The 13,016-nt window shown below is 38.2% G+C and overlaps 1 protein-coding gene across 3 annotated transcripts in view; it reads left to right on the top strand.

Annotated features, from left to right (window-relative positions):
- The window catches only part of LOC108712389 (bile acid receptor), a 47,580-nt gene extending 36,833 nt beyond the window's left edge, over nucleotides 1-10,747 (top strand). For 2 of the 3 annotated variants that reach the window (XM_041588674.1, XM_041588676.1), the window contains 4 exons: nucleotides 1,170-1,269; nucleotides 1,350-1,496; nucleotides 6,798-6,911; nucleotides 10,159-10,747. In XM_041588674.1, coding sequence (XP_041444608.1) covers nucleotides 1,170-1,269; nucleotides 1,350-1,496; nucleotides 6,798-6,911; nucleotides 10,159-10,397 — 600 coding nt within the window. In that variant the 3' untranslated portion in view covers nucleotides 10,398-10,747. The remainder of the gene's footprint in view (nucleotides 1-1,169; nucleotides 1,270-1,349; nucleotides 1,497-6,797; nucleotides 6,912-10,158) is intronic. The other variant, XM_041588675.1, reaches the window with a different exon arrangement.
- Nucleotides 10,748-13,016: the final 2,269 nt, after the last annotated feature.

Raw genomic sequence — 13,016 nt, 5'->3', positions numbered from 1 at the left:
TGAAATCTGACATGGGGCTAGACATATTGTCAATTTCCCAGCTGCCCCAAGTCATGTGACTTGTGCTCTGATGAACTTCAATCTTTGAACTTTACTGCTGTACTGCTGTACTGCAAGTCGGAGTGATATCACCCCCCTCCCTTTCCCCCCATCAGCCAAACAAAAGAACAATGGGAAGGTAACCAGATAGCAGCTCCCTAACACAAGATAACAGCTGCCTGGTAGATCTTAGAACAGCACTCAATAGTGAAAACCCATGTCTCCCTGAGACACATTCAGTCACATTGAGAAGGAAAAACAGCAGCCTGTCAGAAAGCATTTCTCTCCTACAGTGAAGGCACAAGTCACATGACCAGGGGCAGCTGCGAAATGGACAAAATGTCTAGCCCCATGTCAGATTTCAAAATTGAATATAAAAAAATCTGTTTGCTCTTTTGAGAAATGGATTTCAGTGCAGAATTCTGCTGAAGCAGCACTATTAACTGATTCATTTTGAAAAAAATGTTTTTTTCCCATGACAGGATCCCTTTAAGATAAGGGGTTGTTTTTTTGTAACACTGGCTTTGGGTAAAATGTTTTGCCTACTCCTATGGACTTTTACAAACAGACCAATTAAATATAACACTTTGGTCATGGGACTGAAAAGGGTTAAATTGAGTAGACTAATTATGTTAATTGATATGTCACATGGTGGTGTTAAATAGCTCATGCACATTGTGATTTGAATGCTTGACAAAGAGGTTTGCCCGGAAACGTTGCACCTTTGCAAAATAAACACAGCAAGGTCTTGTACCTGCTTGAATTGAACCTGAGTGCCAGTGAAATTCTTCCCCCTTAGAGAGAGATCCAGAGAGCAGACATACCTGTAATGCAAGTGCTTTTTAAAAGAGTACCAAGGGGAACACTTTTGTGTCTCTAACTACTCTTGTACTTGTGTCTGGGGTCTCAGGTAATGACCCCTATATTTCTATATGTGAATCGTTCACACATTAGCAGGCAGTTTTATGTGCAGGTAATATCTACAGTATCTACAGAGTCTACACAACAGGTTTTGTATTTGAAATGATGGTAGACAGGTTAGAAGCAGATCAGGTTTATAGCATAAGTTACTCTTCTATATGCAAACTGGCTGCAGTGAAAACTTTTTAACCAATCAACACTTTGTTTAGTTGCAGGAAGACGTGGGCAGTGATGACAACTTTGTTTTCCTCACAGAGATGGCTACAAGGCATGTTCAAATACTTGTTGAATTCACAAAAAAGTTACCAGGTATAGTTTTCTTCATTATAAATGTAACTGTCTATTGTCACTTTATGGCACGTGATAGAATTCTCTCATTCTACATTTAGGTTTTCAGACATTAGACCATGAAGATCAGATTGCTCTGCTGAAAGGTTCTGCAGTGGAAGCAATGTTCCTGCGCTCAGCAGAACTCTTTAACAGAAAGTTGTTTGAGAGTCATACAGACATCTTGGAAGAAAGAATCCGGAAGAGTGGTAAGATCTGCCTAACCCTATGTATACCCTATGTATGACATATATATAAAGAGCTGTAACTTTGATAATGATAGGCTTTAATGCTCTGTTACTGATATCCAAATTGTCAACCCGAATATTGAAGAAGGGGGGATTGATTAAAAAAAATACATTAGATGAGGAACATTACATAGATACGAATAGTAATAATAGTGATAATGGTGGGAATTTTATTAGAAAAAGAAGGATACCCCATGTTTTCAAATTCCCCAGGTGCCCATTTCCTGCATGAGGTTCTTTTACCTATAACTGTTTTTTGATATGTTTATTCTCTAAAGTTCCTTCTAGACCTTTCACATCACCCCTCTTACCTGTGATCCAGCCCAAAATGCCAGCATTAGAAATCAAAAGTAATTTTGTTTAATATGTATAATCAAACTAAGTCAGCTATGTTTAATCGTAGTATTTATCAGGAAATGGCATCTCCTATACTGGTACAACATGTAACTCTACATTTGGCAAAATAATTATTTTTTACTGTAAGTTACTTACATAATATAAAATTTCCAAGAACAATCCTTTTTAATCTGTTGTCAGTATACCTTTAACTTACATAGTGACATAGTTACATAGTTAAATCGGATGGAAAAAAGACAAAGTCTCCAAATGAAAACCCAGCATTCATACACACACCCCTCCCTACTTTCACACAAATTCTATATACCCATACCTATACTAACTATAGAGTTTAGTATCACAATAGCCTTTGATATTATGTCTGTCCAAGAAATCATCCAAGCCATTCTTAAAGGCATTAACTGAATCAGCCATCACAACATCACCCAGCAGTGCATTCCACAACCTCACTGTCCTGACTGTGAAGAACCCCCTACGTTGCTTCAAATGAAAGTTCTTTTCTTCTAGTCTAAAGGGGTGGCCTCTGGTACGGTGATCCACTTTATGGGTAAAAAGGTCCCCTGCTATTTGTCTATAATGTCCTCTAAGTCCTCTTGTAAAGTGTAATCATGTCCCCTCGAAAACAACCCCAACCTTGACAGTCTACCCTCATAATTTAAGTCTTCCGTCCCTCTAACCAGTTTAGTTGCACTTAGTCTCTGCACTCTCTCCAGCTCATTTATAGCCCTCTTAAGGACTGGAGTCCAAAACTGCACTGCATACTCCAGATGAGGCCTTACCAGGGACCTATAAAGAGGCATAATTATGTTTTCATCCCTTGAGTTAATGCCCTTTTTTATGCAAGACAGAACTTTATTTGCTTTAGTAGCCATAGAATGACACTGCCCAGAATTAGACAACTTGTTATCTACAAAAACCCCTTGATCCTTCTCATTTAAGGAAACTCCCAACACACTGCCATTTAGTGCATTTATATTATTTTTGCCAAAGTGCATAACCTTGCATTTATCAACATTGAACCTCATTTTCCAGTTTGCTGCCCAGTTTTCCAACTTAGACAAATCACTCTGCAAAGTGGCAGCATCCTGCATGGAACCTATAGTTCTGCACAATTTAGTATCATCTGCAAAAATAGAAACAGTACTTTCAATGCCCACCTCCAGGTCATTAATAAACAAGTTGAAAAGCAAGGGACCAAGTACAGAGCCCTGCGGTACTCCACTAACAACACTGGCCAATTAGAAAATGTTCCATTTACCACCACTCTTTGTAGTCTATCTTTTAGCCAGTTCTCTATCCTGTTACAAATACTATGTTCCAGGCCAACATTCCTTAATTTAACCAGTAACCTTTTGTGTGGCACTGTATCAAATGCTTTAGCAAAGTCTAAGTCTAAGAGGTTTGGCAATCACAGAGCTAAGATCGCTAATTACCTTGGGATGAATACCATCTGGCCCCGGACCTTTGTTAATTTTAACATGTTCTAGTCTCTTTTGAATTTCCTCATGTGTGAACCATGCATCATTAGTTGTATTACTAGAATTGGGACTGTTAAGAAGGAAATCTTCACTTACTGGTTCCTCATTTGTGTGGAATATACTGACAAGTATATTTATTAAGCAGCATTTTAAAGACTTCCCATTTTTGTTCCATGTTTAACCCTGTGAAAAGCATTTCCCATTTTATATGTTGCAGAGATGCCCTTATACTGTCAAAGTTTGCACGTCTGAAATTTAGTGTTTTAGTTACTCCCTTATAGAATTGCTTCTGCAACAGAATCTCAAAGGAGACCATGTTATGATCACTATTCCCTAAATGCTCACCCACACAAATGTTAGAGATGAGTTCAGTATTGTTAGTTATTACAAGGTCCAAAAGAGAGTTATTCCTAGTAGGTTCTTGAACGAGCTGGAATAAAAAGTTGTCATTCAGCATATTTACAAACCTACTAGCTTTTTCTGTCTTGGCAACCCCATTACCCCAGTCAATGTCTGGATAATTGAAGTCACCCATAGCAACAACTTGACCCAGCTGTGAAGCCGCTTGTATCTGCAAGAGTAGTTGGGCTTCATACCTGTCACTTATACGAGGTGGTTTATAGCATACACCAATGATAATTCTCTTTGTAACCTTTTGCCCAGTTAAAATCTCTACCCAGAGTGATTCTACACCCTCACCAGTACCAGCTATGGTTATTTCTTTAGTGCATGGCTTTAATTCAGGCTTTACATACAAACACACTCCTCCACCCTTTTTTATCCCTCTGTCCCTGCTAAAAAGGGTGTAACCATTTAAATTCACAGTCCAGTCACATGTTTCATCCCACCAGGTCTCAGTGATACAAATTATATCATAATTTTAAGAGCATGCAATTAATTCTAGGTCTAAGAATGTTCAGGAGCAAATAATCAAACCCCACCCCCTCAAACTGAGTGAAAACTAACTGCAAAGAAAAGCATGTTGTGAAAAACTTGCTGTAATCACACTAGCACACCAAACTTTGCTATTTAGCACCCGAGACAGAAAAAAAACTATATAAAACGAAACCACAGTATTTAAATATAAATCCTTACTATAAAATAGCAGTTAATAGCAAATACTTACCCTTTTCAGTTGATTTGTTTGCTTTTAGTTGCTTTTTTTCCAGTCAGCAGCTTGTTTCAAACTTGCACAATTTCTTTTATACAGTATATTATAATAAGGAGGCCGATGAATATTCTCCTGTCCCTTTCTTGGCACACATTAAAACAATGATTTTTTAGGGTAGAAAAATAAAGGAGAATCAATAAAACCATCCTTATCTGCTGGAAGTGCTTTATTAATTATCCCTCAACAGCTGTATTGTCTCAACAGTTAGATTAATTAGTAAGGATATGAAAGGATTTGAATTTGAAAACATCTGAAGCTGAATACTTGTGTATTAATATGCAAAGCGCTATGTGTGCATCAACAAAGCAAATCTGTTGCCTGGACTCTGCATAAAAGAAAGGCAAACATCCACAAAGATGCCATCAGCATAATAATGGTAGAATGAACTATACTGTATCAGAAGATCTATGTTTCTGTCACTACAAAATAAAAGTAGAGAATGAGAGCAAGAGTAGGGGCAGAAAACGAAATTAGCCTGCCTTTTTTAAAGGTTTGCATTATTCCTAGATCCTCCCCTATATCAGAGTGCCAGGAAACTAAGTTGGCTTGCAAATGCACAAGATACCAGTGGTTGACAAAATACATCCCAAAGACACTCAATATGTATAATTATTAAAATTAAAAAAAAAACCCAGCACAAGACATCTTTAGGGCATGTCTAAAGCATTTGATGTAGGTTGAGATTTGCAATGGATCAATATAAAGTCATTCTATGACTGGACTTTCTGTATACACTGGAGCAAATTCATTAATATTTGAGGTTGTCATTTTGCCATGACCTGGCAATAACAATCACAGTGGTTAGTCAAGGTTTTTTTTTTTTTGCACACATTTGCAAATTCTGCAAATTAAATATAATACAATTCAGTTCTTAAAACCGAATACATTTCTTCACTCCAGTGACTTTCCCAGTGTTTGAAAATGGCTCCCTCTAGTGATGAACCAAAATTTCTCAGATTATGATAAGTCTAGCTTGATTTTCAGCATTCAGTCATCAGACATTTTATTGTGTTTCATCATTGTTACAGCTATGATTCTGGAAGAAAAGCATTCTTCAATATATAGGTTTCAAAAGGACATTTTTCATGATGTTCTAATACCTTGGACTACTACCAAAAAGTTCCCTAAAGTTGAAAGGAAGTGAAGTATTTTGGAGTATGTTTTGAAGTATGAGCAGTGATACTAATTATTTTGCATTTTGCAAATATACATTTTTAAGCTCCTTCATTCTGAAATGTTGCAGGTTTGAGCTGGTAGACACATATCAATTTTTTTTTATTTTTGAAGCAGATAACGACATTTTGTGGAAGCTGGAGACTTGGCTGGAGGGGAGCTGAATACTGCAACATGACTGTGAAGATTTTTATTCATCCAGGTCATGGTATATCTAGTATAGGTCAATTTAAAACAACTGGACTTGCTGAGTAATCAATGAAGACGTTTCACTCGGATGAATAGTGAAACGTCTTCATTGATTACTCAGCAAGTCCAGTTGTTTTAAATTTACCTATACTAGATATGAATACTGCAACATTATTTCAATGATACGGTGCAAGGAAATATGGCAAACAGATACTGCAATCAGTAGCAATTACATTTATACTTTTGCTTTTATTATTCATGCATTGGGAAGTAACAAAAACATCTCAAAAAGAACATTGTTACAGGTTTTCTTGATACAATATTAAAGGGCAGATTTACTAAGCTCGAGTGAATGTTCGAATTTCAAAAACGTTGAATTTCGAAGTAAATTTTTGGGTACTTTGACCATCGGATAGGCTATATTCGAGCATTTGACTTCGATTCGAAATGATTCGAAGTAAAAATCATTCAACTATTCGACCATTCGATAATCTAAGTACTGTCTCTTTAAAAACAACTTTGACTTCATACTTCGCCAAATTAAAACTACCGAAGTGCAATGTAAGCCTATGCCTATGGGGACCCTCCAGAGCACTTTTCTAATTTTTTTTGGGTCGAATAGAAATCCTTCGATTGATCGCTAAAAATCGTTTGAATCATTCTATTCGAACTATAAAATCGTATTCGACAGCAGGATTGCCAAATTTGTTGAAAAAACTTCAAATTCGATATTCGAATTCAAAGTTTTTTCATTCGATGGTCGAATTTCGAAGTTTTTTGTACTTCAAAATTCGACCCTTGATAAATCTGCCCCTTAGTAAGGAGAATGGGATTACGTTTTATATAGCAATGTAATACAAGTGATATATTTACTGACATTTTCTATCTTTTTAGGGATATCGCATGACTACATAAACCCAATGTTTAATTTCTACAAGAGTGTTGGGGAGCTTAAGATGGTAGAAGAGGAATATGCGCTTCTTACTGCAGTGGTGATATTAACACCAGGTATTTATTCAGAGGGCTAATTTCATGGAGAACAGGGGGTATAATAGTGGGGGACACAGCCAGGTTAATGTCACAGATTGTGGTACAAAAACGGTCTACTTATTTTGTGAGTGTTCTCTCACTATTTTTCAATATGCAGGATTCAAAGGGGCAAATTCACTAAGGCGCGAAGCGCCGAACGCTAGCGTTAATTCGCTAGTGTTTGGCATTTTCGCTACTGCGCAAATTCACTAACGAACGCTGGCGTAGTTTCGCTAGTGTTACTTCGCAACCTTACGCCAGGCGAATTTTCGCTAGCGACGAAACTAAGCAAATTCACTAACTTGCGCAGTGTAGCGAACGCTACCTTTTACGCTAGACTTCCTTCGCCACCTCAGACCTGGCGAAGCGCAATAGAGTAGATAGGGATTGTTTCAAAAAAAGTCAAAATTTTTTCTAAGTCCCAAAAAACGCTGGCGTGTTTTCTACATGATGGCTGATAGGCTGAAAAAGATCGAAAATTTTTTGGGGCTCCCCTTCCTCCCCCCTACTTTTCCTGACTCATGGCAACTTACCTAGACAGTGGGCACATGTGTAGGGCAAAATAAAATTTTTATTTGCAGATTTGAAGGTTTTCTAGGCATTTGTAGTGCAGATACGTGTTCCTCCATTGAAATTTGAATTTCGCGCTGTATGCAAATTAGCCTTCGCTAGCGCAACTTCGCTTTATATAGCGAAACAACGCTAGCGCAACTCCGCAACCTTACGCTACCCCTGTGCGCAACTTCGGATTTTAGTGAATTTGCGAAGCGCTGGCGAAACTACGCCTAGCGAAGTGCGGCAAAGTGCGGCGAAGTTGCGCCTGGCGCAACTTCGCATTTTAGTGAATTTGCCCCAAAGTGGGGTGAGGTCCATTTACTAGTAAATCAGTAGGTCAAGTCTTAAAGGAGAAGGAAAGCTACGGAGGCATTTTATTGGCAATAGATTAGCTGCAATAGTGCAAGCTAGAATGCTATATTTATTCTGTAGAATGTTTTACCATACCTGAGTAAAAAGCTCTAGAAACTCTCTGTTTGTTTAGGATAGCAGTTGCAGTATTAACATGGTGTGACATCACTTCCTGCCTGAGTCTCTCCCTGCTCTGGGCTCAGATTACAGCAGAGAAGGGAGGGGGAGGGGAAGAGGAGCAAACTGAGCATGCTCTTGCCCAGGGCAATGAGGTTTAAGCTGAAGGCAGGAAGTCTGATACAGAAGCCCATGTGTACACAATAGAAAGAAATGCAGTGTTTCTTTTGACAGGGGACTCAGAGCAGCACTACTTTGGGGATTTACTGGTATATTTAGATGGACCTTTCTGATAAGGCTTACTTAGTTTTAACCTTTCCTTCTCCTTTAATAAGATAAAAAGAATTTATTAGGACATACAAAAAGCCTAATGCGTTTCGTGCCTGGATGGGCGGTTACTCATAGGCTGTAGGTCTCCCCCTTTGTACAATCCTTTTAAAGGGGTGTCAATCAATTAAAATACAATACATCGCACAGAGGCTTAACCAATGGGTAAAGAGCTCAATACAAAAGTGACAAACCAATGGCATAAAGCTGTGTAAACTGCATCATACAATGCTGTGTCCAATAAGAAAAAAGAAGAAGAATAGCCAAAAGAAAAAGCAGTATACTAAACTTCTTGAAAAAAATATATAAAGAAAAATGTATAGAGGAGATGATATATTTGTCCATATTTCCCTGTGGAATATGTTTTACAAGTTATCCTTGACTCGCATACAGGTTTTTGATAAAATGCTTACCTGTAAAGAGCAAAATAAAGAATTATAACATGCTTTAAAAACTGGCAGGAGAGGTCAACTCCTTCAACTGCTGGGGGATGACAGATGCCTGCTGATCACTGTGGACCCGGGTGGTAGGCATGGACCATATTTTTATAGGTCTAGCTAACGTGGGTTCCCAGTTCCCTGTGGAAGACCATTGGAAGGAGAGAGAGGCATGTGTGTAAATCTTTGACCACTGATATTTTAAGGTGCAAATACACTAACAAAGTCCAGAAATTTGAAATATGTGGTGGCCCCACAGCTCTCACTGGGCATCTATTTCAGTAAAATGATTCCCAGGCAGAAGGATGCTATATAATAGGCGTAAAACACACATGTCTTACATCTGCTGATGCTGAGCCTACTCTACACGTGCCACATATTTTTCACATACTTTCCCCTGTAGCTTCATATTAAGAGATGAGTAGAAAAAGCTAGTTACATAAAGAAGCAAGTCACCTTCACAGAATTGCATACCACAAATAATAACTTCATCAGTTGCTTTCTTTTGATTAGAGTTTATAATTTATTTTCTACATTAGAAGTTAAAATCAGGTGCAATCACTTATTACTTTAAATTGATTTTGCTTTGATTCATGGATTTCCTTTGGTTCCCCTGAGGAAAAATGTTAGAAACACCAGTTTAGAAAGTGGGTGAACTGACTTACTGGATGACTTAGGGATGGACGAATTTTTTCACCTTGTTTCACTGCGGAAATGACGCCCATAGACTTGTATGGTGTTATGCATTATGACACCCATAGTCTTTAAAGGGCGTCCGCGACATTTTGCCAGCGGCGAATTTTTGGTGAAATGAAACGGGTCAAATTTGCCCATCCCTATTACCAGTGTCGGACTGGCCCGGCGGGACACCGGGAAAATACCCGGTGGGCCCCGACCCTTAATGGGCCCCCGCCGGGCCAGACACCTCTCCAGATATCTTTAAAAAAGTTTCCCTCCCGCAGCGCCGATCAGCGCAGCGCCTTCACGCCTTTGTGTGCGCGCGCTCAGCGCGTCGCAGTAGGGGTTGGGGGGCGGGTCGGAAGGGGCCCTGGACAGTAGTCCCGGTGGGCCCCGGGCCCCCCAGTCCGACCCTGCCTATTACTGAGCTGTTAATAAAAACAATGGAGGTGTAGAAATAAAACTGATTTCATTTTAACACCTACTAACTCACATTTTAACACCTTGCTGACACTTGTCTTGAACCTACACCCACACTGAATCATTTTGGTACATATAATTAAAATGTATTCATAGCTGCATTGTAAATTTCTAAACTGGCCATAATTGCCCAACAGAGGTCCTCATCCTTAATCCCACTTGATTCCTGCGTGTTCATATAAGGGAACATATAAGGGAACATATAAGGGAAGCTTTTTTTTTTTTTTTAGAAATCAGTTCTTTAGTCTAGGTTTGGCTTAAAATGTATTTAATTTATACAGATCGACAGTATCTCAAAGACAAAGAGTCTGTAGAAAAACTCCAGGAAACATTTCTACATGTCTTGGAGAAGATCTGCAAGCGCCACCATCCAGACAACCCTCAGCACTTTGCTCGTCTGCTGGGACGTTTAACAGAGTTAAGGACATTCAGCCACCACCATGCTGATATGCTCATGTCTTGGAGAGTCAATGATCACAAATTTACACCACTTCTCTGTGAAATCTGGGATGTACAATAATCATTGCTTGATAGGGTTCACAAACAATTAGTAGCATTAAATGTTACAGAACACATTCGTTAGTGTTAACCATGCTTTTATTTTTATATAAACTGTCACAAACCCATCACTGTGTGCACAGATTACAGAACATTTCTTCTGCGTTATGGCCCGTATACCTAGGAGTGAAAACTGCCATATTACCATAGGCTTCTGAATTCTCCATAACAAGGCATACTCACACTTATTTATTAACGCAAATATGCAGAGAAATACCATTCTGAGTAAATATATTAAGCCATGCCTTCAGACTTTACTGTCTATTGAGGGCATTGAAATAGCCAATAAATCCGACGAATATATATAAATTATATTTTCCTTTTAGCAGATGTTTTCTTTTTAAAAATAACTTATTTTCCTTAAAATTACATTTTGATTATGAAAACTACATTTTTAATATTGCAGGAAATGGAATTTGTCTTGTCAGTTATGCACATTGTAGAAAAATACATACTTGGAGTAAGTGCTTATAACATAAAAATTTGTGAAGGAGCAAAAAGATCTTTCTGTCTTTTCGGAATTTAAAAACTCCTGGGAGCAAAAATCTGGAAAGCTTTAAAATGCATTGGCAGATGAAGAAGTAATATAAATAATTCCTCCTATTCCAGCTATTGTTTGAAGGAGTAGAACAGCAGAATGACTAGATACCATCTGGGATTGGTCTGTGTATGGCAACAAGGCAGTATTTTGAGTGCTAGGCATGGAGTCTTCCATTAACTATATCACCACTGCTGATATCAGTAAGTGACACCTCCATTGAAGACAGAAACAGAACAAGTAATCATACAGGCACCTTAATATTTCCAGCAAACAAACACAAAGGGTAAATAAAAAAAGATGTTACAGTGATCTGGATTTTTTTGTTTGTGTTTTTAACACAAAATATTACATTTATTTTTAAGGTAGGTGAATATAAATGTTTTACCCTTGATTTGAATTATTGTTAAAATCTGTATATGGGTGCCAAAACCAGCATTTTTGTTCAGGAACACAGTAGCCTCTTCTTTAAGAAATGCATTTTGTTATTCCAGAAATTTAAATTGATTAGTACCATCTATATTCGAAAATATGGCAATGTTGTTGATGTCATCTACTTCAGCATTCAAATATTATAGCCAAAAAAAACTCTTGGTAAATACAGCGAAATGAAGACGTGGCCAGTTCAATGAGCCAAATCTACTTTATGGTTCATGGATTAACAAACAAGTTAGGCAGTTCTTGGTTTGGATGTATCATAAATGTAATCTTTTACAGACATCTCTCTTTCCACCCACCACCACAAATGTTTGATAATATTGCTATACATAAATGCAAAATACAAACTGCTGATAGATGTTGGTTCAGACTTTTGGATGTGAAATATACTGTAAACAAAGGCAATGTATATTATATTATATAATGTATATTTTGATTCAATTGACATGTATGAATTATATTTAAGGATGCCCTTCAATTCTAATACATTTATTTATTGGTCTTGTCAAGAATTGACATGAGAATGTGCATGGCAATTCAACCATGCATGGATGTGGCACAATTCAGCTGAGATTACAGTATATTAAAGCTGAATATTGTATGCATGAGGAAAGAATGAAAAAAACAAGATGAGCATTTAAAATAATCATTACCAAAGGGCACTTTGCTATATAATGCCTTGTAGGTAGGGATGCACCGAATCCACTATTTTGGATTCGGCCGAACCCCCGAATCCTTCACAAAAGATTTGGCCGAATACTGAACCGAATCCGAACCCTGATTTGCATATGCAAATTAGGGGTGGGAAGGGGAAAGCATTTTTTTCTTCCTTGTTTTGTGACAAAAGGTCATTTGCATATGCAAATTAGGATTTGGATTCGGTTCGGCTGGGCAGAAGGATTCAGCCAAATCCGAATCCTGCTTAAAAAGGTCAAATCCTGGCCGAATCCCGAACCGAATCCTGTATTTGGTGCATCCCTACTTGTAGGTTAATGAGTTCTCTTTCCCCATATTTCAGTCCTACATTTGGCTGGGCCCCTCCTATCTTATAGTGGTGTCCAGAACTGCAAAGGAGCAGGCAAGCAGGCACCCCAAATCTGGGCATCTTATCCATAGCCTGAATCCTTTGTCCCTGGGAAGGGCAGTACTACATGGGAGATTTTATTGGATGTAGAGGATCAGCAGATCATATTTTACAAGCTAGATGCAGCTATCTGTAAACATGAAAGATTTGCCATCCAAAATGACTGTGTGAAGGGAACACTGCATGCTGTATTTTCACCCAACAAGATAAGTCTGAAAGAAAAACCAGAAACCATCCAACTTGATCTGGTAAGTATGAAAAATCTAATTTTGTAGCATCAGACAAGATGCTATGACTGACCCACAATATCTGATCAAAATATACCATTTAGTTCTGCCCTTAAAAACACCCATCCTTTGGTCTTGTGCCTACATATAGCCATGTTTATTGATTATGGAGTGCTCAAACCCTTGATTACACACTCAGAGCCAGGTGTCAGGTGCTCAAACTGGATCAACCTTCGCCTGCTCTTCACGTCATACATTCCATGTAAGATAAAACCAGGGCTCCACTGAGCCCTT

The sequence above is a fragment of the Xenopus laevis genome, chromosome 3S, assembly GCF_017654675.1.
Source record: "Xenopus laevis strain J_2021 chromosome 3S, Xenopus_laevis_v10.1, whole genome shotgun sequence".
NCBI lineage: Eukaryota > Metazoa > Chordata > Amphibia > Anura > Pipidae > Xenopus > Xenopus laevis.
The sequence above is the reverse complement of the archived record's forward strand: the minus strand, read 5'-3'. Positions and strand labels throughout refer to the sequence as shown.